The sequence below is a fragment of the Podarcis tiliguerta genome (genome assembly GCF_965153285.1).
Source record: "Podarcis tiliguerta genome assembly, chromosome: 11".
NCBI classification, from domain to species: domain Eukaryota; kingdom Metazoa; phylum Chordata; class Lepidosauria; order Squamata; family Lacertidae; genus Podarcis; species Podarcis tiliguerta.
Window position 1 is genome coordinate 60,857,792 of NC_139544.1, and position 26,622 is coordinate 60,884,413.

The 26,622-nt window shown below is 47.1% G+C and overlaps 1 protein-coding gene across 1 annotated transcript in view; it reads left to right on the plus strand.

Moving 5' to 3' along the window:
* The window catches only part of DNAI1 (dynein axonemal intermediate chain 1), a 147,028-nt gene that overhangs the window by 58,534 nt on the left and 61,872 nt on the right, over positions 1-26,622 (plus strand). Inside the window, exons 13-16 of the mRNA XM_083402835.1 lie at positions 3,196-3,446; positions 16,270-16,359; positions 20,041-20,128; positions 22,692-22,771. Of these exons, the coding sequence (XP_083258961.1) occupies positions 3,196-3,446; positions 16,270-16,359; positions 20,041-20,128; positions 22,692-22,771 (509 nt within the window). The remainder of the gene's footprint in view (positions 1-3,195; positions 3,447-16,269; positions 16,360-20,040; positions 20,129-22,691; positions 22,772-26,622) is intronic.

Consider the following 26,622-nt stretch of genomic DNA (forward strand, 5'->3'; position numbering starts at 1 on the left):
TTCTCACCTGGGCTAATATGCTAATGAAATGTGGCAACAAATTATTCATTTGAGTTTTCCCAAACCTCTTGCATTTCATAACTTCATATGGTGGAATTTAATGAGTGCCTTTAAAAAACCCAAAAATATCATGAGCAAACTAAGGAGGAAACAGGTCAGAATGCAGCAAGTTAGCGCCACACTCCAGCTTAGGGGTATCTCGATAAAAGTGTTACGGTGCCAAAAATTAAAAACAAAACCAAGACTTGCCAACGTAACTTCCTTAACTCAGACTAGTGAGCAAGTTAGGGAAGTCTGGCGGGAGATTTGCCCCCAAGAAGACTGGTTTTGCATCCTAAGACGTATTCATAAAGCAGCTGAATTCACCCTGGCTTCCTAAACTTCATAAAAAAAATTTGCATCATGATCCACATGATTAAGAATTGGAAATGACAAAGACACACACTAATGCAATCCCAGTTTGCAGTTTGCATGAAACAAACTGTTCCAAACAGAAGCCTATCTATCTGAAAACCCTGAAAATGGGAGTCTGTGGTGCTTCTCAGCAGTCTATGCTTTTGTCCATCTGTTCCTGCGGCATCAAAAAGGGGCAGATGGTCCCAATCTCCTTAATGGCAGTTTTATAATAGCCAGAGGCTGCTTTCATGCATCAGTCCCCATCACAGTACTTTCTCAAGGCTGAATGTACTAGTTCCTTTAATATTTCTTGGTATGCCTTTCATTCGCAAGTGTCCTTCTCCTGACAGAGGCATATACCAGGGTCTGATTCACCAGTAGTCATGGAAATGACTGCTTTCATGATGAGTAAGGGGTAACTTATGTGAATGAGAAATGTAGTAGCCGCCGTCCAGAAGATTAGATCTTGCTTGGAAAAGTATTTTCCAAAATGCAGTTGTGACCTCGCAGTTGCTCCTGCTTCCCTTGTGGTCCATGTGTTCATGCTTTGGGTGGTCCTAATTAATTTATTCACTCCTGGTTCTCTCTGACTTCTCTTTGAAAGTTCTATAATTTAAATGGAGTTGTAAAAAAAAGGTAAAGGACCCTTGGGCGGTTAAGTCAAGTCAAAGGCAACTCTGGTGTTGTGGCGCTCATCTCGCTTTCAGGCCGAGGGAGCCGGCGTTTGTCCACAGACAGTTTTCTAGGTCATGTGGCCAGCAGGACTAAACCGCTACTTGTGCACACAGAACCGTGACAAGTGCCAAGAGCGCACAGAAACACCGTTTACCTTCCCGCCACAGTGGTACCTATTTATCTACTTGCACTGATGTGCTTTCGAACTGCTGGGTTGGCAGGAGCTGGGAAAGAGCAACGGGAGCTCACCCCATTGTGGGGATTCGAACCGCTGACCTTCCAATCAGCAAGCCCAAGAGGCTCAGTGGTTTAGACCACAGCGCCACCTGCGCCCACTGTAACACACACTGGACAGGGTCATGTTACTGGGAGAAGACCAAATGTTGCTGCCTAAGACAGCACTTTTGTTGATGCAGCAGGAAACGTACACAAATCCGGAGCAGAATTCCCTAAGATGATAGGATGGCATCTTGTACCCTCCTTCCGGCAACTCCTGCAGCCAAGCTGGTACCAAGTGTATTGCTCTGCATTCCTTTGTATGCGAGCAAGCTTGCCAGCCCAGTCCCTTTGTCTGGGTAATGGTTTTGGCTGATGGGTTAAGCACCATTATTAGTATAACCAAAGATGTGCTATGGATTAAATGGGTGCTCCCCTCCCCCCCCAGCTGCTAGGGAGGAGAACAACAACTAAGAGTGTTGTGTGTGAACTGAGCTGGAAGCTGTCACTGTCCAGTTCACGGGCGATCGAAGTCCTGGCTCAGGACGTTGGGACCGGGGGCAAGTTGGTGGGGTGGGAGCAGCAACAGGAGTCCAGAAGCCAGGAGTCAGGAAGCTAAGAGTCCGAGGGTCAGGAAGCAAGGAGTCATGAAGTCAGGGGTCCAGGGATCAAGAAGCAAGGAGTCACGGAGTCAGGGGTCTGAGGATCAAGAAGCAAGGAATCATGGAGTCAAGTGCAGCAAGGCAGGGAATGTGTTGCTGTGGCAAAGAGCCGAAGGGAAATGCTGCCCTTATATTCCTTCCCGGCTCTTGCCACCAGGTGCTGTGAATTACCAATCAGCCTCACCTGTGCGGCCGTGCCTTGTTCTTATTAGATTTATAATAGTGGTCTTTTTCTGCTTTTTAAAAGCTGTATTTCAAGTTTTTGTTTTTGTGGTTTAACTTTTTATGTACTTTTCAAATGCTCTTTTTAATGTACTCTTACTTCTTGCTGCCCAGAAACTTTAGGTCTTGGGTAGCCTTTAAATAAATGTCCTCCAATCCCTTCAGATCATACGACACTGTTGAGATTAAGTAGCTTCAAAAATTGGTACCTGCATTTCTGTGCTTTCCTCTTCCCTTCTCTTCTTTCCCCCTGTTACGCATCATGTCTTTTAGGTTGTGAGCTTATAGGTAACAAGTCTCTTCTCTTTTAATTTCTATAGAGTGTGTAGAAAATTCCAGGTGCATCATGTTGTTGTTGTTGTTGTTGTTGTTGTTTTACAGATCTAATATGGTGTAAGAGCCTTCATCTTTCATCAAGGCACCAAATCTGAGCCTTGACCTACCTTATGTTTAGGATTCCTCTTGTCCAATCCACCCAAATCCCTTTAAAGCAAATATAAGCCTAAGGGGTTGTCAGTGTTTGTCAAAAAGGTTCTGACCTCCTTTGCCTGGTCCTCAGACCCTAGTTGGCACAAAGAGTCCTTAAGAAAGACTACTTTGCAGAATGCTCCTCGTATTCTTAAAAGTCATCTTCTCCAACCACCACCAACAGCTTTATACATATCAAACTCAACCAGCTTTCTAGCATCCAACCAACCAACACCCAGCACTAACATTGACCGCTCTATATATACAGGTACAATTTGGTGAAAGGTTGCATGAGTCATTGTAGGCTGCTGACTCATGCTGACTTAGTTCTTTTAGCATTAAAGAAACAGCGGCCAATTTTTAGCTGTGATAAGGGTCTTGGTTGTCCCCCTGCTCCCCATCAGGGATGCCTGTTGGGGGCATCCACACTAGCAACTTGCAGATTTCCTTGCCTGGAGCGGAGGGTGACGATGGCCTTTAGCTGAGATGAGCCTTTGAAGATGCAGTTCCTTACTGCTCCAGGCCAATTGACCCTTTCTCTCTCTCTCTTGCCCAGACGACTTTGTGAAGCAGAGCCGAGGGATGCTCCTACTGTACACCCTGAAGAACCCCTCTTTCCCGGAGTACATCTTCAACAGTGAGAGCGGCATCATGTGCCTTGACATCCACGTGGACCACCCCTACCTGATTGTGGTGGGTTTCTATGATGGCAATGTGGCCATCTACAACCTCAAGAAGCCCGCCAGCTCCCAGCCTGGCTACAAGAGTACCACCAAGTCTGGCAAGCACACCGACCCCGTGTGGCAGGTGAGTGGAGTGGGCCCCTTGCTCTTTCTGAAAACTGGCTTGATCCCTGGATAAACCGCAGTGTCTCACCAAGGCGTTCCCAGCCAGTGTGGTGTAGTGGTTAAGAGCGGTAGTCTCATAATCTGGTGAACCGGGTTCGCTTCCCCGCTCCTCCACATGCAGCTGCTGGGTGACCTTGGGCTAGTCACACTTCTCTGAAGTCTCTCAGCCCCACTCACCTCACAGAGTGTTTGTTGTGGGGGAGGAAGGGAAAGGAGAATGTTAGCCGCTTTGAGACTCCTTTAAGGTAAAGGGACCCCTGACCATTAGGTCCAGTCATGACCGAGCGTGCAGCGCTCAACTCGCTTTATTGGCCAAGGGAGCCGGCGTTCAGCTTCCGGGTCATGTGGCCAGCATGACTAAGCCGCTTCTGGCGAACCAGAGCAGCACACGTAAACACCGTTTACCTTCCCGCCGGAGCGGTACCTATTTATCTACTTGCACTTTGACGTGCTTTCGAACTGCTAGGTTGGCAGGAGCTGGGACCGAGCAATGGGAGCTCACCCTGTCACGGGGATTCGAACCGCCGACCTTCTGATCGGCGACTCCTAGGCTCTGTGGTTTAACCCACAGCGCCACCCGCGTCCCTTCTTTGAGACTCCTTACGGTAGTGATAAAGCGGGATATCAAATCTAAATTCTTCTTCTTCTTCTTCTCTTCTTTAAAAGATGTCGGCATGTCATTAACATACATAAATCTTCCCAGCTATTGAATATTGTTCAGCATATATCTCTGTCCCTTTCCTTTCTTCCTCGCCCGCACCCTCTTTTCTGAAAACGAGTCTTCCAAACGAGTCTTTGAGAGGGGGCAAGGGGTGCCATCAATAAGGCATCTCCTCCTCCCAGAGGGGAGGGGTTGTGAGTGGGAGCAGCTTCCCGCTGGGGCAGGGGGGCGTGTATGGCCAACCAATAGGGCCGGCTGGTGGGCGGGGCTAGCTGCATTTAAACAGCAGTGACAGCGCTCAGCTCCCAGCCTGTTCCTGCTTTCTTCGGATCTCCCTCCCATTTAGTTCAGCTTCTTTTTGCGTATTGACCTTCCTATGGACCTGTGGTTGCTTGCCTTGGTTGCTCAAGGCGCCTGGTAGTGTTGAACTGTTTCTTTAAATCTAAAGGTTCATCATTGTTTCACCCAATGTGTATACCTTTAAGGGGCCGGAGCAAGGGCCAGAGTGAACTAACGAGATCCAGCCTTGCAGCTGTGAGGCATAGCAGGTGCTGCTGAGTTGCACTGATTAAACTGTGTTGGGAATTGGCCACAGTATATAAGGAGCAGCACCTAGCTCTGCCATTTTACCCTGGGGATGGGTTGGTGGTTGGGTCGTGTTTGTTTGTAGATGTATTTGGTGTATAAGGAGTTTTTGTTTTTCTTATTAAAACCTTGTTTAAGTTATTTTTGAGTCCCTTTTAATGCAAGCTCTCCCCAGCAAGCTCTCTGCTGCGCTACTACACTGCAAAAAGCCAACAGGTAGGACTTTTTTAATCCATTTGGCAAATTGGCACCAGCCTCTTGGTTTTTTCGCCTACCTCATAGCAATTCGTCACAACTTTCTGGTATTGTTGGTTAGGCATTGGAATATGTGTGCTGTGTTGGAGGATTGGGTATGTATGCCCATCATCTACCCCTCCTCTTTTGGGTATTCTGTTAAAGGATCCTGTCCGATGCCCTGCTGGTGCCTAGGGCCATGGCACGACCCCCAGTGACGTCATGGGGGAGCTTCCAGTTGTATTTGCATCAACAAGCTCCTCCCATTGGTTGTTGACCCTGATATGACTTCCGTGGAGTCTTGTATTGCTGTTTCATCCAATGCCTAAGCCAATACTACTCACATGCTGTAACCAATAAAAGTTGTGGCCTAATTTTGCCCATTAACCTAAAATAACATGTCTTTGTGTCTTATTATACTCCTAGCGGGTGGCGGGTCCTTGACTCACAACCTGCTTCCAGTTGGGTAGCCGTTTCTCCTCTGATGCCTGGCATTTTCATGACCGCATTGAAACCCCCGGTCAGACAAAGGGCCTCTGTGGCTCGTCCTTGTTTCTGACAAAGCCAAACATGCAGGGCTTTGGCCCTGTTCACTTCAGGGGTAGAAGGGGATGTGATGGAGAAGCTAGGAGGAGAGGCCACACATTGTTGAAAAGTTCTGCAGGGGTAGAAAGCATCTCTGCTTCCCCTCTTTGCTTTTACAGAGCATCACAGGTCTGAAGCGTCACAGAAAACACGGGTCCCATAATCTTGATGCCCGATGGCAGCTGCCTTAAAATAGCTACATTTAGCAATACAGTGGTACCTCTGGTTCAGAACTTAATTCGTTCTGAAGGTCTTTTCTTAACCTGAAACTGTTCTTAACCTGAGGTACTACTTTAGCTAATGGGGCCTCCTGCTGCCACCACACGATTTCTGTTCTCATCCTGAAAGTTCTTAACCTGAGGTCCTATTTCTGGGTTAGCGGAATCTGTAACCTGAAGTGTCTGTAACCAAGGTACTGCTGTAACTTACAGGGGAAATCCTAACCACCATGTAAGAAGTAAACTGTATTAAATGCTTTGGGTCTTATTCCCAGGTAAATGGGGCGAGGATTATCCTAAAAACTTTCCCAGGGAGCACCAGGGGTGCAAGGTGAGCAGGACAGGTCACAACAGTGGTGGTTGTCTGGTTCTTCATGCTGATATCAACTACAGGAAAACACACACACACTCTCATTAGTTATTGAAGAACAGTGTCTGTATGTATTTACATTCAAATATAGTATATAGAAATTCTACTGCTACTAATAATTTGCAACATACAAAAGGTTTAGAAAGAATAAAACTAAATATATATTAAGATACAAATACAATAAGTCATGCTATTGAACCGCCAGAATTACGACCGGCTTTAAAGTCCAACAGTGTTACGATGTTTAATCGGCTTACAGAATATGAAAACAGGAAATCGGTTCTGAGATACAGGGGCCCTGCACGAGTTGAATTATTTGGATCACTTTAAAATGTGTGCTGTTTTCATGTGGTGGTCTTGTTGAGCCTGATCCACACAAATGCTGTTGCATGTTGGTGGGGAGGTAAAAAATCAACTTAAGGTTGACATTGCAGTTGATTTTTTCGTACACTTTGAAGTGCCCTATTCTGAATAAGCCAGCTGTGGAGTGTGCCCTGGCAGGGGCTGATGGGAGTTGTAGTTCAGAGCACCTGGGAATCACCAGGTGGAGGAAGGCTGGGCTGCATCAGAGACCTTCCCCTGCCGCATTTGGGACATGCAAAGCACTGAACCAGACCTGCAAACTCTCCCAAACACTGGAGTTGCTTGGATATTCCCCAGCAGTCTCTGAAACTCAGGGACAAAGCCATTGTGGAGCCGACGCTGCTGCTCCTGGGTCTTTTGTTTGCGTGTGATTAATGCTCTCGCTTCTTTCTAAACTGCTCTCCAGGCACGGAGACCGTCAGGTCTGCAGACGGCTTCTTGCCTGGCGCTGAACGTGTCCCCGGATTACTTGTCTAGCTGCTCTGTGACGGTGCTGCCTTCGCAAGCGCTGGGCTGGGCTCTGCAGGGTGGCTCAGGGTAACCTGAGGCAAGGCAGCGCCGGAGCCTGGCTTTCGAATCTGTTTTCTGTGCCATGGCTTAGCTTTCAAACACGAGAAACGATCAAGAGAAGGCGGCCTTGAGCATGTCACTGAGTGTCTCCGCACCACCACTTGAAAATCCCCCACAAGCCCAGATGTTGCTGGTTTCATTGCTCCACCCCCCAAATAGTCTACACCACCAGGAGAAACAATCCTCAAGTACAGTCTTACCTCATGTTACGTTATTTCAGGTTACGTCCCGCGGCAACCCGGAAGTAACCCTTTCTGGTACTTCCGGGTTTTTGCTGCTCGCGCATGCACAGAAGCACAAAATGATGTCACGCACTGTGACGTTACCATATGAGAGTGCTGGAGGTGAAATAGTTAAACAGGTTACCCTATCAGAACCCAGGGGGTGGAGTCAGAGGGACTATAAAACCAGCTCTGGGAGGAGCAAAGGGAGGAGTTCGTTGGGAGTTGGGTGGTTAGTTGGAGGGGGAGTGAATAGGGATAGAGTTTGTGGGCAGGTTGAGTTAGTGTAGCGAAATAGGCTGAGTCAGGAACAGTTAGGGGCTAGGAAGACAAGTAAATATCTGAGAGGTGGTCTAGTGCAGTGTTTTTCAACCACTGTTCCGCGGCACACTAGTGTACCGCGAGATGTTGCCTGGTGTGCCGTGGGGAAAATTGAAAAATTCGAAAGATTTTTTTTTTAAAAAATCAATTTTTCGCCCACTAGGCGGGCGCCGGACTGTGTCCTGGGTATGGGGGGGGTTGACCCCACCCTCGGCCAGCAGGGGCGCCAATTGGCGCTCCTCAGGGGGACACCCTCCACTTTTCTGATGTCCGGGCTGTGATTGGTCCAGACTCCAGCCTGAACCTATCACAGTAGGACATCATCTTCCGACTTCCTTCCTGCCTGAGCACAGTGTGCGCAGCAGCGGAGAGAAGAAGACGTCGCGACTCAAGTCACCAGGAGGACCGGAGAAGTTGTCATTTTATTTCACTTCAGTCTCCACTGAATGCCTTGACTGGGTTAGGGATCCTTATAGCTCAGCATCAGTTGGTGGAAAGGACATGACTTTACAGGAGCAGGAGGAACTAACGGAACTGAGACAAAATCGTGGTTTCAAGCTAAGATTTGCTGATCTACCTTTGGACAGTTTTTGGTTGGATACTGCCAAGGAGTTCCCCCTTCTGGCAAACAAAGCTATTTTGACATTGCTCCCATTTTCCACTACATATCTGTGTGAGATGAGCTTTTCAAGCATGATTGCTATAAAAACTAAATACAGAGAGAGACTGAGAGCTGTTGACGAAGAGCTACGTGTGTGTCTTTCTTCGATTCCAGCCAGAATATCAGCCAAACAGGCCCAGGTTACACACTGAATAAAGTATTTTATAATTTTTCATATTTCTGTTTACTTACTATTTCATAATAAAGTAATTATAAAATACTTTCTTTGTGTTTATTTGATTCCTATTCAAGAGAATTACTTTATATATAGTCAATATAGGCACAGAGTTAATTTTTTTAACATTTTCTAATGGTGGTGTGCCTCGTGATTTTTTTCATGAAACAAGTGTGCCTTTGCCCAAAAAAGGTTGAAAAACACTGCTCTAGTGAGTGAGAGCAGGTAGAGGAAGTTATAGGTCTGGATAGGCACCCCATGATTGTAATTGACCGATACCGTTTATGAAACCACACGCTTGTTAAACTGCAATAAATAAACAGAAGTTTATGTTCCGATTTAACCCTGACTGGACTCAGTATTGTACCAGGTAGGGCCTGGGTGGTGGCAGCGAGAAATAAAGTGGTGGCACAGGGATCAATAGACGGTGAAACGTCTGGGGACCCTGTGTGATCGCCACAGCTTCATGTCACATTCTTTCAGGTTACGTCCCGCGGCAACCAGGAAGTACCGGAAAGGGTTACTTCCGGGTTTCGCCGCTCGCGCATGCGCAGAAGCGCAAAATGACATCATGCGGTGAATCGCAACCTGCGTGTGCACAGACGCACCGCAGCAGGTTGTGCTCTTTTCATGTTGCGAAGGGGCCTTCGGAACGGATCCCGCTCGCAACCAGAGGTACCACTGTAAACACATTCCTCTCTTGTCTCCCTCACCTCTTCCCTTTCTCTTTTTCGCCCTCTCATCTTTCCTGTTGTCGAAATAGATGTTGGAATCCTCTTGGGCCAGGGACCTTTCTGTTGCTGCTGCTGTTGCTGCTTACGTTATTCTGCAACACACGGTGCATATTGATGGCACCATTCTGAATGAATAAATCCACTGTTGTTACTGCTTCGGTAATAAACGCTGCAACATCTCTTGCATGTAACACTGTGATGGGGGAATCTGGAAGTATATGATTATAAACACATACCTCTCTCTCTCTCTCTCTCTCTCTCTCTCTCTCTCTCTCAAATGTCTGTGACACCTGTTGCAGGAAAGTAGCTGCACAATTAGAAATGCTGGTACAGTAAATGCAATTCTAAACAATGAATTAAAACCGCAAGCTAGCAACTGAAAAGATAACAGATAAAAGACCATTAAAATATGCCCTTTAAAACCCAACGGGACCGCCTCTCCTGCTATGTCCCACGGAGGACCTTACGGTCTTCAAATAAAAACATCTTGGAGATCCCGGGCCACAGAGAGGTTAGGCTGGCCTCAACCAGAGCTGTGGCCCCGATCTGGTGGAACGCTCTGTCACAAGAGACCAGGGCCCTGTGGGACTTGACATCTTTCCGCAGGGCCTGCAAGACAGAGCTGTTCCACCAGGCCTTTAGCCAAGGCACAGCCTGACCCCCTCCTTCGGTAATCCTCACCGAACTCTAGCCCAATGGTTGCCATTAATTTGATTCTGAATTGATTTTAGAATGAACTGATTTTAGAATGTATTTCAATTAATTGATTGCGATTTTATGTAAACTGTGTTACTTTCATTGTTGTTAGCTGCTCTGAGCCCGGCTTTGGCTGGGGAGGGTGGGATATAAATAAAATATTATTATTATTATTATTATTATGAAGAAGAAGACTAGATTCAAGGGTGAGCAACAGCACCCAGCATCCTTGTGTATCTCCCAGGACTACAGGGCATTCTCAGGATCTGAGTGCACTCTGCCGCCTTGCAACCCACAGCAACTCGTGTTCAGAGGCATCCCAACCCCATATCTGGGAGTTATCTGTAGCCTTCTCCATGACTTTGTCTAATCCTTTTAAAAGTCCATCCAACTTGGTGGCCATCACTGCCTCCTGTGGAAGCGAGTTCCAAAGTTCAACTGCATCCTGAGTGATTTAGGACCGGAAACCATGGTCCTAAGTTTGCTGAAATCTGGATCAGCCCCTTGAGCCTTGACTTTGCCTTGGTTCCAATTATTCCAAAGCCTACTGGTTCATCATCTTGCTTGCGCCTTCCGCCTCCTCTCAGTGGTCGAATTCACAATTTGGAAAAGCACTGTCAGATGCTGGTGGTGGTTGCTCATGAGTAACCAGGCAGGACTCCGACCTGTCTTTTACAGGTTTTATTTAGGTGCAAAACTATTTACAGTGCACAAGGGACGCGGATGGCGCTGTGGGTTAAACCACAGAGCCTAGGACTTGCTGATCAGAAGGTCAGCGGTTCGAATCCCTGCGATGGGGTGAGCTCCCTTTGCTCGGTCCCTGCTCCTGCCAACCTAGCAGTTCGAAAGCACGTCAAAGTGCAAGTAGATAAATAGGTACCGCTCCAGGGGGAAGGTAAATGGTGTTTCCGTGCGCTGCTCTGGTTCGCCAGAAGCGGCTTAGTCATGCTGGCCACATGACCCGGAAGCTGTACGCCGGCTCCCTCGGCCAGTAAAGCGAGATGAGTGCTGCAACCCCAGAGTCAGCCACAACTGGACCTAATGGTCAGGGGTCCCTTTACCCTTTACTATTTACAGTGCAGATCTACCAAGTTCATGTCCGTCTCAGTCACTTGCAGAATCCAGGAGTGGCCCCTTCCGGCTTCTCCCCCAACATAAGAACTTTGTCACCCCAAGCCTCCTCCTCCCCTCCTTGTGTTTCACCCCGCTGCGCAATCTGGGTGACGGAAGGGGCGTGCTTCCCTCCTGGCCAGCCTGGCTAGGTGAGGCACTGGGGCTCTCAGCAGCATCCTCAAGCCCTTTCCTCGCTTGGCTGTCCCCTTCCTTCTCTTCTCCACTGGAGGTGTGGCTTTTCCCACTGCTGGAAGAGGAACTGCTCCTCAGGAGCTTCAGAGGCTCTCTGTATCCCAACGGCCCCCCCTGCCTCCCTCCCTTGTTCCGATGGCAGTCCTCTGACAAGCACGATCACCATGAAATGACTCTGCAGCCATTGACACACTTTGCAAAAAGAGCCTTAGGGTGTCAGATCTGAGCGAGCACCATGCCTACCAAGAAGAAAAAGAAAAAAATATTAATTAATGGCACCCCGTGCAAATGGGTGACTGGAGAGCAAGTTAAGCTGATGGAAGGCCTATTTTGCACATACACACACCAGTACCATTTTGCATCCAGCTGTGTGACCTACTTTGCTGTTCAGCCTTCCTCCGGACAGGTGGGTTAATCTGCCAAAGGGGAGGGATCTAAGGACTTTGTGTCCTGCCGTCAGCTCTGCCAGCCAGTCACCTTTGATATGTTCATGCAATCTACCACGTTTCAAAAGCGGGACTTTAATCCACACACTCGCCGTTTTCTTCACAGGGGAGGTGCTCTCAGAACACCTTCCCCTTGACTTCTGAAAGTTTTAGGGTTTTCTATGCCAATGGTTCCCAATCTTTTTCAGCCTCCTTCCCCTTGGTTCTATAAACTCATCCCCGGCGCTCCCTTCCCTATGAAAAATTATTATTCAAAATAGCACTTTGCGCAACCCGCTACAGAAGATAATCATAACATTTGAAACAGTAACAACTGATTACACACTGATTCAAAATCCACTTTAAACTATTTAGCTTAATTAATTAAACTAAATTAATGAACTTGATCTAGTGATACCAACTTTGCAAAGTAAAATAATAAAATAATAATAATAATAAAATTTTATTTATATCCCACCCCCCAGACGCATCATACCTACGTCACAGAAAGGGTGGTCTACAGCAGAAATCTGAGTGCGTTGTTTATCTCCTGTCGTTGTTTATCTCCTGCCTGGCAGGTTACCTGTTTAGTGGTCACCTGGTTGGATACCCTGGAGAGCCTGGACAGTCTTTTGTAATGATAAATACTTAGTTCCTGAGCCAGGTCACAGGCTCACACCCTATTCATATCTTAAATGTGCCCTTAAGACAGGATTTGTGAAGGAAAAGACAATGGGGAGCCTTTTCCATTTTCCTTTGACCTTGCAGAGAAAATATTTGGTCAGTTTGGGAATCAAAAATGGTTTCAGGTTGGCCTTCTTATGCTGATCTATGTATGTGCTTGGTTGGTACATTTATGAACATTTAATATATATCTAAGACCTTAAAATTCTTATCACAGAACCAAACTGATCACATCTTATGAAGTACATTTTGCTGGCTGCTTTGAGCTTAGAGCAGTTTTTTTTCTAACCGGAAGAAGAATGTTAAAGCGTATTTCAGGAAAATAAAATAGCTTAAAACTGCCAGATGGAATGGAGCTGAGTTACTTGGCCTGTCGTTCTTGTCTTCTTGGGGAATATCTCACCGCCTTCTGGGGCTTATATCCAGGGCTCCAGCTCCCCCTCCTGAGAGTGGCTGCCCTGGCCTCCTCATTGTGGCTGATATATCTGCGGCAGGGGGATATATCTCATTCATTCATTCATTCATACATAACCGTCTGCTAACCACCTTTCTGCTACAGAAATGTCAGGGGATTGTGCAGTCAATAAAAGATAACACTGAACACTAGAACAATAAGAACAGCAATGAAACTCAAAAAACAAAAAGGCAATGGAACATATTCTAAATCCGTTTTGGAAGCACAATTCCCACTGCATGCTAGCAAAGCAGGCTATTGGGAATTCCTCTCTGAACCCTGAACTCCTGCAGGTGATGGCTGAGGACAGATCCTGCCCTACCTTTCCCTGCCCTGGAGCCAGGTAAGGTGTCACCTCATGCAGCAAAGCGACTCTTCCCACACTCATGACTCACTGATAACAGGCTTACCTTGGTGTAATTAGATGTATCATCTTTTTGTTCGCTGGTTACAAACGTCTCCGTTATTTTATTTATTCAAAATATTTATACATTGTCCTCCATCCAAATCGATTCTGGAGCTGCGTGCAACAGGCGTCAATAGAAATCGTTCACATACAATACGCTAAAAACAACTTGAATCCAAACAACAAAACGGAGAAGGAGGGGAACCAATGAAACAAATTACTGTAATAGGACCATTTGAAAGGCCAGGGGAAATAAGAAAAAATGGATTTAACTGATGTTGAAAAGTTTGTAAATGCGGGTGCTAGTCAGCGCTCTTTACTGAGGGCATTCCAAAGCCAGGTGCCAACACCTCTGAGATGCAATTCCATCGAGCAGTATGATGATGATGATGATGATGATAATAATAATAATAATAATAATAATAATAATAATTTATTTCTACACCGCCCGGCTTCCCTAGCCACTCTGGGCGGCTTCCAACCAAATATTAAAATACAGTAATACACCAAACATTTAAAACATATGAAACTTTGTCTAGGTAGATCCCAAGGCCGCCCCCCCCCCTTTTTCCCAAATCCACCCCATCCCAAAGTTTGGACCTGCAGCACAATATGTGCCACCAAGAAGCTTGTTCACAGCTTCTTTTCCTCTTCCAAATCTAGCTTTTCCTACCCTGGTTTGCTTTCTCTCAAGTGCAACCATACTGTGACTGTTTCATTCACGGCAACAGATTAGACTTCAATGGATTCCTTTTGAGAAATAAATAGGACTTGGGGCTGTGAATAAGGCTTGATGGAATGATACCGATAAATAGCTTTGGTTCATATTAAAAAGAAAACCCGAGATCTCTCCAGTGTTATTTTTTTATTATTATTAAAAAAGCTATCAGGGCTTCCTTTTAAATGCAAATGTTTGAGTTCTGCCACTTATCAGAAGATAAAGGGTGTGATAATACCAGCTCTTTGTAGTGAAATGGCATAGCATGATGGGATTGAGTCCCCATGTGCATTTCAATGGGAAGTAGAAGCCCCCGCATATCATATCACCTCTAAATGGGCCAATATTGTGCAATACTGCATGCCAATGCATGCTACTCCTTGAAAAGAGGATTTATGTTCTGGCCTTTTCCCGTCCTTGAGCGGGGAAAGGTGGTTGCCCACTGGCCACATGGCAATCCCTAGATCTCCCTCTGCAGATTTGCCTGCAGGGTTCTCTGTGGGGCAGAGAACCTAGGGTCATCTAGTCCAACCCCTGCAATGCAGGAATCCGTCCGGGGACGGGTTTTGTCCGGGGACAGATTTGTAAATCCGGGGACCGTCCCCGGGAAACGGGTACATCTGGTAATCATAGGCTATTCTCATAATGAGCGTCTGTCGCTTACTCCTAATGTAGCTGTTCATCCAGGCTGATGGTGGATTGGAGCACATTTGCCACAACAGCCCTGTGAAGCAGGTTTGGCTGAGAGTGAGCCACAGGCTCAAGGTCACCCAGCGAGTTTCATGGCCAAGTGCATACCCTCCCGCATTTCTCTGATGAAAAGAGGGACATCCTATTCCATACCCACCAACATTTTTCCGATGAAAATAGGGACGTCCTAAGGAAAAGCATTTTGAATTATGGTGCTGGAGGAGACTCTTGAGAGTCCCATGGACTGCAAGAAGATCAAACCTATCCATTCTGAAGGAAATCAGCCCTGAGTGCTCACTGGAAGGACAGATCCTGAAGCTGAGGCTCCAATACTTTGGCCACCTCATGAGAAGAGAAGACTCTCTGGAAAAGACCCTGATGTTGGGAAAGATGGAGGGCACAAGGAGAAGGGGATGACAGAGGACGAGATGGCTGGACAGTGTTCTCGAAGCTACAAACATGAGTCTGACCAAACTGCGGGAGGCAGTGGAAGACAGGAGTGCCTGGCGTGTTCTGGTTCATGGGGTAACAAAGAGGCGGACACCACTAAATGACTAAACAACAAGAACAACAAAAGTTGTGGCCTATTTGACCCAATATATACTCTTTGTCCTGTCTGGTTATTTCATTGCATCGGGGTCATGGGTCCTTGGCATGCAACCACTGCTTTAAGAGCAGAATCAGTGCAGAGAGGAGCCTAGTGCTCAGAAATCCACCATTCAGCCTGCGGTTTTATTTTGGGGGAGAGCTGATATGGTATGAATAGATTGTCACATAAGAAATATGCACTAGGCTCTCGGCTGATGGGGCTCATTTACATTAGGCGATGCTAACAGGGATCTATATCTACAGAACGGCTTTGACAGAGACAAATGCCACCTTCACGCAGCGCAGAATGTTATTGGGAAATGGCTGGTCCGGCTGATAGATGCATCGGGAGGTCCAGGCAGACAGTTTGCAAGCCAGGCCATCTTTTATTCTGCTGCCTGATTGAATTTCCACATCTGGAAATTGGATCAATTATGAGGCATTTGAATCAAGCTGAGATTTATCTTACAGACCTCCAAGTGTTTATCCTCCTCTAACTGCCCTCTTCTGAACTGTCAAAATCCGAAAGGCAAATCTCTCTGGTTTTCTACATGGGTGGCTAAAATGCAGAGTGGATTTCCGTTCTCCTTGCAGAAGCAGCCAAAGAGTTATGCAAAACGAGGCAGTAACTTCTTGTCTGCCCCACTTTAGACGTAAGGTGGGAGAAAACGAGCATTTTGGAGGACTTGCTGCCAGGTAAATGAGTATATGGTTGCAACCTTAGACTATTGCCTTGATCTACGTAATGTATAAAGTTTGCTTAAACGGAGAAAACACAATCCATTTTCCTGCGAGGAAGTTTGCAAACTGGTGTTAGAAACCCAATCTCTGTGGTGGCTCTTGGTGGCATGATCCACCAAGTTTTTTTCATGCACAAATTCCTTCTAAATGGAGTGCTGGACGCACCCTGCACCCAACCGGCCTAGCAGAATAAGTCTCTAAGCAGAAAGGCAAACCAAGGTGAAATTTTAGGGCTTCTCGGGGGGGGGGGCAATTGGACTGTGGATTAACTGGATGAATGGAGAAAGAACAGAGTTTAGCATCTTTCGGTAAATTCCAAATGAAACCTTTTCAACTGACTCATTTGCTGGAAAATCTTTTGTGTTTCTGTTTCCCAGGTCAAGTGGCAGAAAGATGACATGGACAACAACTTGAACTTCTTCTCCGTCTCTTCCGATGGGCGCATTGTGTCCTGGACTCTGGTTAAGGTAAGCATGTTGTCAGCCGATCATTCCTGCCCCTGTTTAATGTGGGGTTTGGGGATGCTGCTGTTATGAAAGAAGGGACTTCGTCTTTCCCGCATTAGGCCTCACCATTCCTAAGTGCACATGCCTATTTAAAAACAACAACAAAACAACAAAAATAATTTTATTTATACCCCTCCCTCTCCGGCCATAGGGACACGGGTGGCGCTGTGGTTTAAACCACAGAGCCTAGGACTTGCCGATCAGAAGGTCGGCGGTTCAAATCCCCGCGACGGTGTGAGCTCCCGTTGCTCAGTCCCTGCTCCTGAGTAGATAAATAGGTACCACTTTGGCGGGGAGGTAAACGGCGTTTCCGTGCGCTGCTCTGGTTCGCCAGAAGCGGCTTAGTCATGCTGGCCACATGACCCGGAAGCTGTACGCCGGCTCCCTCGGCCAATAAAGCAAGATGAGCGCTGCAACCCCAGAGTCGGCTATGACTGGACCTAATGGTCAGGGGTCCCTTTACCTTTACCTTTACTTCCTGGGCTCAGGGCAGCTAACACTGGATATAAAACAATTGATTGAAATGCAACTTAAAAAACAAGATTAAAATACATTAAAATGCAGCCTCATTTCAGCAGAAACTCAAAAACTTTTTTTGGGATGAAAACGTCGTCTTCTCCAAGGCCAACTATCCAGACTGGTCCTACGTGGGCCAGAAAAAAGCCAGGGAAGTCCCCAAGTAGGAGTTCCATCACAGAAGGAAAAAGGAAAAAAGAAAGAGGAGTTGACAAAATTGAGAACATTAAGGCACTGAACCAGTCTGCCTCCATTCTTGGTCTGCTTCATAAGTTCAAATGCTTCTCTGCAGGACTGTTCAGGTGTTTGATGTGGCTGCCCCCAAACTTTAGGGAGTCAGTTGCACTGTCAGCCGCGCTCATGTGAACAAAAGAGGAGTCCAGTATTCTGTTCTCATGATGGCCAAGCAGTTGCCCCAAATAGGAGAAGCAGGACCCAACCACAAGTACACTCTCCCCTCTTGTGGCTTCCAACAACTGGTATTCAGAGTCACTACTACCTCCAATTGCTCTCTTTGCAAAAGGCCACATTTTGTTGTTGTTTAGTCATTTAGTCGTGTCCGCCTCTTCGTGACCCCCTGGACCAGAGCACGCCGGGCACTCCTGTCTTCCACTGCTTCCCGCAGTTTGGTCTAACTCACGCTGGTCGCTTCGAGAACACTGTCCCACCATCTCGTCCTCTGTCATCCCCTTCTCCTTGGGCCCTCCATCTTTCCCAGCATCAGGGTCTTTTCCAGGGAGTCTTCTCTTCTCATGAGGTGGCCAAAGTCTTGGAGCCTCAGCTTCAGGATCTGTTCTTCCAGTGAGCACTCAGGGCTGATTTCCTTCCGAATGGAGAGGTTTGATCTTCTTGCAGTCCATGGGACTCTCCAGAGTCTCCTCCAGCACCAGAATTCAAAAGCATCAATTCTTCGGCGATCAGCCTTCTTTATGGTCCAGCTCTCACTTCCATACATCACTACTGGAAAAACCATAGCTTTTACTATACAGACCTTTGTCGGCAAGGTGATGTCTCTGCTTTTTAAAATGCTGTCTAGGTTTGTCATTGCTTTTCTCCCAAGAAGCAGGCGTCTTTTACCACCTTAATAAATCTGGGTGGCCAACCTTTCACTTGACTCTCCTGCCGCACTCCTTGACTAACGCTGTGGTCTCTGGTTTCAGTGAAAAGCCTCTTCTTCTTTCCACGTCTCCATTGTGCAAAGGCATTCAGGTTTTTGAAACAGATTCCAAAAATAGAGACGCAGGTGCTTTTTTTTGGCTTTATTCCTGAGGTGAGAGATCTCAGCTCTTTGGCAGTGCTTTGTTGAGAGTTTCTCATGGAGTACAGACCAAGGATGTTAAGCTACTTCCCCCCATTCACTCCATTATATTTTTTTTTGAAGAAAGGAGGAACTTTCAAAGCACAATAGACTAAAGCAGCAATTCTGGAGCTGAAAGGGCTGTGCAGGCATTGATTTTTCCAATTGTAGCACACCTCTCTAGGAAGAAGTGAAATCTAGCCCTTAAACGTTGATGTCTGTTTTGTGTGTTACTTCTATTAACAGCAAAACCTTTGCTGGCTAAAAAGGGCTGTGCCTTCCAAATTGTGGCTGGTACCCTAACTAAGGTGGACACCCAGCAAGGCTGAATGTGGGAAGACACATAAAAGCAGGGGTCAGCAAACTTTTTCAGCAGGGGGTCGGTCCACTGTCCCTCAGACCTTGTGGGAGACCGGATTATATTTGGGGGGGGGGGTGGGAGTGGGAGAATGAATTCCTATGCCCCACAAATAACCCAGAGATGCATTTTAAATAAAAGCACACATTCTACTCATTTAAAAACACGCTGATTCCCGGACCATCTGTGAGCCAGATTGAGAAGGCGATTGGGCCTTTAGTTTGCCTTGTTGTTTAGTCGTTTAGTCATGTCCAACTCTTCGTGACCCCCTGGACCAGAGCACGCCAGGCCCTCCTGTCTTCCACTGCCTCCCGCAGTTTGGTCAAATTCATGCTGGTAGCTTCGAGAACACTGTCCCACCATCTCATTGGCCACTGTGAGAATGGGATGCTGGGCTGAATGGGCCATTGCCCTTATCTAGAATGATCTTCTTATACAGTGGTACCTCAGGTTACATACGCTTCAGGTTACAGACTCCGCTAACCCAGAAATAGTACCTCAGGTTAAGAACTTTGCTTCAGGATGAGAACAGAAATCGTGCTCCAGCGGCGCGGTGGCAGCAGGAGGCCCCATTAGCTAAAGTGGTGCTTCTGGTTAAGAATGGACCTTTAGAACGAATTAAGTACTTAACCTGAGGTACCACTGTATTCTAGGTTTCACTGGTGGAAGTGCTCTGTGAGCAGAGTTTTGCTAGCTGGGTGTTCCTGTCTTCGGAAGGTTCCTGGCAGCATTCTCGCCCATCTCTCCTTCCCCCTGGGGCCCCTGGACTCCGAAAATGTCTTCTCCAGAGGATTGGGGCCCCTGGAGCAGAAGGAGGAGGTGGTAAAGGGGGCTGCACAAAGAAGGGGACACCAGCAAAAAACAACAACATGCTGCCCACCCCTGTCCTCAAGGGGAATCCTCTGCCGTATCCCAGTTCCCCTCATGAATGGAAGGATTTCTTCTATTTGTGGAGAGCTAGTTGGGATCCAAGCCTCTGTCAGCTGAGATTTTTGCATTGCAGCGGGTTGGACTGGATGACCCCTGGAGGTCCCTCCCAACTCTCCAGTTCTATGGTTCTGCGACCCTGTGCTCCTGAAGGCAAAAGGAAAGAGCTCTCATCTTTTCTTTGCCTTGTCTGAGCCTCCCTGCTGGACACATCTGGAGCACCCACCCCCATCATGTTTCTGCGCCAGAGGAAAAGCTTTTGTGATGGATATGGAACTGCCCTCAGATTGATCTCAGAGAACAGCCCAGATGTGCTTATAATAGGATGCAAGGGCACATGCTAGACTCGCAAACTTCTCATTAAGACCCAGCTCCCGCAAACTGGCAGCCGCCGCCAGGAAACATTCAGCAGTTTTGATTCCTCTCTCTCTCTCTCCTTTTCTTTCAAACCCCCTTGACAAAGTGTTCTGTTTCAGAGCGGTGCCTCATTGTTGTGACGCCAGTGCCGGCAATTGTTCTGATCTCTTTCTCCTTTCCCCAACAGAACGAGCTGGTTCATACAGACATCATCAAGCTTCTCGTGGAAGGGAGCACGGTGGAAGGGCCAGAGGGCCTGCAGCTGCAGACTTTTGGTATGGGCTGAAATCTCTCTTTCCTGTGCCCCATAAAGACCCCGTTTGATGCTGGCACCGAGGGCTGGAGTCCCGGGCAAACTTAGTTGGGAGCCAGTGCCACAGAGCTCGGTGGGACTTGCTCCCAAGTAACCACACACAGAAAAGTAACCCAAGTGGGGTGTCCTCAGGAGAGGGTCTGGAAACCAAGCCTTATGAGGAACGGTTGAGGGAGCCAAGTGTGCTTATCTGGGAGAAGATGAAGAGGGGATGTGATAGCCATCTTGTACCCTGGATAGCTCAGTTGGTTAGAGCAGGGGTAGGCAACCTAAGGCCCGGGGGCTGGATGCGGCCCAATCGCCTTCTCAGTCTGGCCCATAGACGGTCCAGGAATCAGTGTGTTTTTACATGAGTGTAATGTGTCCTTTTATTTTAAATGCATCTCTGAATTATTTGTGGGGCATAGGAATTCATTCATTTTTTTCCTTCAAAATATAGTGGACGCTCGGGTTGCGAACATGATTCATGTGGGATTCACGTTCGCAACCTGCAGTGGCACGTCTGCGCATGCGCAGGCTGCAATTTGGTGCTTCTGTGCATGCGCAAAGTGCGATTTAGCGCTTCTGCGCATTCGTGACTGCCGAAACCCATAAGTAACCCGTTCCAGTACTTCTGGGTTTTGGAGGTCTGTAACCTGAAAAAACGCAACCTGAAGCGTCTGTAACCCGAGGTATGACTGTATAGTCCGGCCCATCACATGGTCTGAGGGACAGTGGACCAGCCCACGGCTGAAAAAGGTTCCTGACCCCTGGCTTAGGGCATGGTGCTGATAACGCCTAGGTTGCAGGTTTGATCCCCATATGGGACAGCGGCATATTCCTGCCTTGCAGGGGGTTGGACTGGATGACCCTTGGGGTCCCTCCCAACTCCACAGTGATCCTATGAGAAGGCAAGGCCACCTCATTTGATCAGAAGGACTGTAGGCCTGCGGAGAAGAAGCTGCCCCACATCGAGTTTCCACCAGCAGTGGTTTCTGCTGATGCCTATTGGGGCCGGTCAGAGAGACCAGCACGACATGGAGTGGCCAGAATCTCCAACTGCAACTACTAGGGGCGACACTGAGACTGAAGAAGCTAACTTGCAGGTCCCCCATCCCCAGGGACCGGTTGTATGAAAGAAGGCCGGTGGGGGCTGGACAAGGGCAGGCTGAGGTTGATGGGGCAGTGGCTCAGCCGCCCTCGGGAGCCAGTCTCCATGGGCATCCACCATTCATGTGATTAGAGGCAGCTTCCTTCCAATAAGCCCTCTTAAAGGGACCCCTGACCATTAGGTCCAGTCGCGGAGGACTCTGGGGTTGCAGCGCTCATCTCGCTTTACTGGCCGAGGGAGCTGGCGTACAGCTTCCGGGTCATGTGGCCAGCATGACTAAGCCACTTCTAGCAAACCAGAGCAGCACATGGAAATGCTGTTTACCTTCCCGCTGGAGTGGTAACTATTTATCTACTTGCACTTTGATGTGCTTTTGAACTGCTAGGTTGGCAGGAGCAGGGACCGAGCAACGGGAGCTCACCCCGTCACAGGGATTTGAACCGCCGACCTTCTGATCAGCAATCATAGGCTCTGCGGTTTAACCCACAGTGCCACCCGCGTCCCTTACTCTTAGCCCTTCCAAAAAGAAACCTGGCTCCCTCCACAGAGTTACGCTTTGCTCACTTCCCTTTGGTCACTCAGACTTTCAGAATGTTTCCGAGAGCAGTTTCCTCTGGAGGAAAGAGATTATTAAAGGATTACCGACGTCTTTGCAAAACCAGCCGTGTTATCGTAGAGGTTGAAGGGAGTGGGGAGCTAGCGGGCACACAGCTGTTTCCCATGCAGAATGGGTGCACACCTCAGGATCCAACAGCTCTCTTCTGCTTTGGCAAAGCCTCTCTTTTCAGCACAGCTAGATAAAAATGGCCATGTTTTCTTCCTGGGCCGAAAACTGCAGCCCCTTTGTTTCACTTTTTCGGAATTCCAGTATAACTCCTGCATTGGCCAAAGGGAGCTGTGATTGCTCCCTTCCCCAGTTAAACGGCTGGTGAATCTGGAGCTATTGCTCTTCTTAAACAACAGGTTGAATAGTTAGATCCTGCCAGGGAAAATGGAGCCCTAACAGAGTTCCATGACTGTTATGTACTGAGAACAACAGGATCCAAAATGCAGCAGTCTGATTGGTCCTAGAACAATAGGATCCAAAATGCAGCAGTCTGATTGGTCCTAGAACAATAGGATTCAGAATGCAGCAGTCTGATTGGTCCTAGAACAATGCAGCAGTATGATTGGTTGGCAGGAACCACCCAATCATGCTCCAGATATAAGTGAATCCACAACCTGATTGGCTTACAGTAGAATTCCAGAATTAGCCAATCATGTGCAGCCCATTGTGTAAATAATGTATATAAAGCAGATACTTTGAGGGGACTTTCATTCGTTCCTCCTCACCACTATGAGCTGAATAAAGAGCATGAAATCACTTTGCGACTCTGAGTATATTTCAATGACAAACTTTCATTTCTTATCTATACCCCTCTCTCCTTCCAAACAGGTTGTGGGACTTCGTTTGACTTTCACAAGAAGATTGATTATTTGTTCCTTGTGGGTACAGAAGAAGGCAAAATCTACAAAGTAAGGCCCTTCTCTCTGCAAGCTGTTGCTCTGCCTGTTTCTGCAGAATGATGTCTGGCGTTTCCAGTCCCAAAATATGCTCTGAAAGGCTTCTGTGTCTGCCTGCGGCGACGCCTGCATGGCGTTTGCCAGAATCCTCTCAAGATGGGATGTTTAAGTAAAGCAAGGGAACAGATTGCACTGGCTGAGTTTGAGGAGGATTTCCCCCCCTCCGGGAGAACCAGACTGTGAGCGACACTTTGGGGCAGGAAGAACTGCCCCGGTGAAGGAAATGAAATTGGCCTTGCCAAACTCCCTACCATGCAAAAAATAAATAAAAAATCTAGCTTTTTAAGACTGCGCAAGAACGAGGAGCGGCAAGCCCAGCCATGCTGCCTGTAGAGCTTGTTTGTTAAATGGTTATTGGAAGAGAATGCCGTTGCCTTTAACGCCTTCCGACAATCAGCCCAATAATGCTCTAATTTTTGGCTGCAGAACAATTATGGCAAATTTCAGAGAGTAGCTCTGTTAATAGCATTTTGGAAGCCAAGAAGTGATTATCTTAATTACAAACCCAGCCCTATCTGCTGCCCTTTTCTGCAGATAAATTGTTTCTGCATTAATGCAGACGTGCTGCCCTAAACGGCTGCCACGTACGCCGCGTGCATGCCCTGCTTATGAATCTGCCAGGCAAAAAAACCCCTCTCTTGACGGGAGCTGGGAGCAGGGATTTGAGGAGAAGAAACTAAGGGCATCGACTTTGTGCGCAGAAGTTTTGTGGAAACTCTTCTTCTCCTTCTTAATCTATTAATTGCCTTCTATGCAATCATCCCAAGGTGATGTGCAGTAGAAGCAGCGAAAATCAGATGAAAACTAAACTAAAACAATATAAAATAGTCACTCACAGAAAGGACAAGTTTATCCAGCTGGGAACAAAAATGTATCCCACTGTTTCCAGAAACCCAGTTTCCTTCCCTAACTCCACAGGAATGCTGTTCCCTAGAAGAGGGGTAGCCACACTGGAAGCCCTGCTCCAAGTTTCTGCAGAGCAGGCTTCCGAGATATTTGCAGGAGGGACATTACCTCCAGCCGCAAGGATCTTTCGGTGTATAAGGGATAATAAGAATAAGAATAATTTTTATTTATACCCCGCCCTCCCCGGCTAGAGCGAGGCTCTGGGCGGCTAACACCAGTAAAATTACAGTAAAAACATAATAGGGGAAAAAAACCAATTTAAAATACAGGTTAAAATACAACTTAAAATGCAGCCTCATTTTAGTAGTAGCCTGTAGATCAAAACCGTAAGGGGAGGGAAACATTAGGGTCAGACTTAGTCCAAATCAAAAGCCAGGCGGAACAGCTCTGTCTTGCAGGCTCTGCGGAAAGATGTCAAGTCCTACAGGGCCCTAGTCTCTTGTGACAGAGCGTTCCACCAAGTCGGGGCCAGTGCTGAAAAGGCCCTGGCCCTAGTTGAGACCAATCTAACCAAGTAACCTGGTTCTGAGCTGCATAGGCCTTTTGATGTTAATACATCTTGAACTTGGCCCAGCAGGAGATTGTCAGCCAGTGAAAGCGCGGCAAGCAGAGGGTCCATATGCTACTGGTTGTTTGCCACCACCGCTGCCCCACAAGCAATCTAGCTGCCTTGTTCTGCATCAGCTGCAACCTCCAACCAACCAGCCCAAGGGTAGCCCCACGTAGAGTGCATTGCAGTAATCCAGCTGTGAGGTTACCAATGCTGGGACATCTGCTTTGTGGTGGGTGACCCTTGCTCTGAAAAACGTGGTCAAATTTAAAGGGTTCAGGAACTGAGACCAGACCCAATTTCATATTTTACTAAAATGAGAGAGAAAAACTCCAAATAATTGCACAGATCAAAATAGCTCACAAGGTAAGAAAACAGTAACTTATCCAGGTAATGAACATAAAGGCTTACACTTAAATCTCCGTAGGGGCAGGATTCTGTCAAAAGCCCAAATAGACACTGACCTTGAGAGCTCCCACCAGTCTAGGTTTCATGGGGACTTAAGACCATAGGTGTTCAACTCTTCCACCCAATTACCTTGTGACACCGGCCTTGAAGCCTTAATGGGAGACAGCTGTATAATAAATAATAATAATAATAATAATAATAATAATAATAATAATAATAATAATAAATTCGGCGTAGCCAAGGGGAGCATGGGGGCAGCTGCCCCCCCATCAAGTAGAACAATAGAAATACTTAACTAACTGACCAGTCATATTGGTTCTGCCTCCCCCCAAAAGTCCTGCTCCTCCCAACAAACTTTCTGGCTACGCCCATGGAAGCAGGTGCAGTTCTGCCCTTAATGAGTTGTCCGTATAATTTTGCTTTGGTCATTCTCTGAGCCCGGACCTCATAGGTTTCTTGCCATATGTGGTTTGGGCTAAGGGGAGCCTTCCTGCCAAGATAGCACCATCATCAACAGCCATCCGAATGCTAATATTTCCTGGCCCTCCAGCCTTGTAAAACCTCTTCTGCACTAGAGGCAAACATTCAGGCAAGGCAGCTTCTTCCTTCTTCTGTTAAATGGCCCGTGGCCTGATTGCCGGAAGGAAGGCGTTGGTGAGGAAACATACTGATCTTTGGTTTCAGGAATCATTAGCAATGATGGAGGGTTGCTGCTTTGCAGGTGCGCTTTTAGCAATATAATTATGTGCAGGACCAGCAGCTCAGCCTCTCGGAAAGATTCCTGCACCTTAATCATTTATAAAAATTTCAGGGATGCTGGAACTTCCAACTCACCCAAAGAGGCGACTCTGTCGTCTGAACCAAGGCAATTTAACAGGGAAGATCAGCTTATCTGGAAGGCCCTGGGATACCCCACGAGTCAGAAATTAATAACTTTGCTTTCAGGCAGAACTGGTCAACTGGAGATATTATTATTATTATTATTATTATTATTATTATTATTATTAACAACAACAACAACAACAACAACAACAACAATTTTATTTATATCCTGCCCACCCCAGCCGAAGCTGGGCTCAGAGCGGCTAACAACAGTAAAATAATACAGCATTCTAAAATCAATTCATTATAAAATCAGTTCAAATCAAATTAATGGCAGCCATGGGCTAGAGTTCGGTGAGGATTACCAAAGATAGTGACCTTCGGAAAAGGTGCAGCAGAGATTTGCATTTGGTCTTGCCAAGTTTGAATGCTGGAATTCAATCTCGTTCAACTCTGACATAAGCTTTAAAGTTGCTGACCAGCTGTGGCCAACTGACTCCATCTCAGCCTCTGTAAAATGGGTTTATTTTTTGATCTTGCAGGGTTTACTTGTTCGTGTGAGACTTAGAAGTGGGGTGGCCTATGGTACGAACTAGGAAGAACAATGCTCTCTGTTGAAATACAGTAATGCTCTGTGTGTTTTTTTAGCAAAGAACATACTAGTAGCTGCTGATAGCCCTCTCCTCCATGAACTGGTCTTTTGTTGTTTAGTCGTTTAGTCGTGTCCGACTCTTTGTGACCCCCTGGACCAGAGCATGCCAGGCACTCCTGTCTTCCACTGCCTCCTGCAGTTTGATCAAACTCATGCTAGTCTCTTTAATAACACTGTCCCACCATCTCGTCCTCTGTCGTCCCCTTCTCCTTGTGCCCTCCATCTTTCCCAACATCAGGGTCTTTTCCAGGGAGTCTTCTCTTCTCATGAGGTGGCCAAAGTCTTGGAGCCTCAGCTTCAGGATCTGTTCTTCCAGTGAGCACTCGGGGCTGATTTCCTTCAGAATGGAGAGGTTTGAACTTCTTGCAGTCCATGGGACTCTCAAGAGTCTCCTCCAGCACCAGAATTCAAAAGCATCCATTCTTTGGCAATCAGCCTTCTTGATGGTCCAGCGCTCACTTCCAT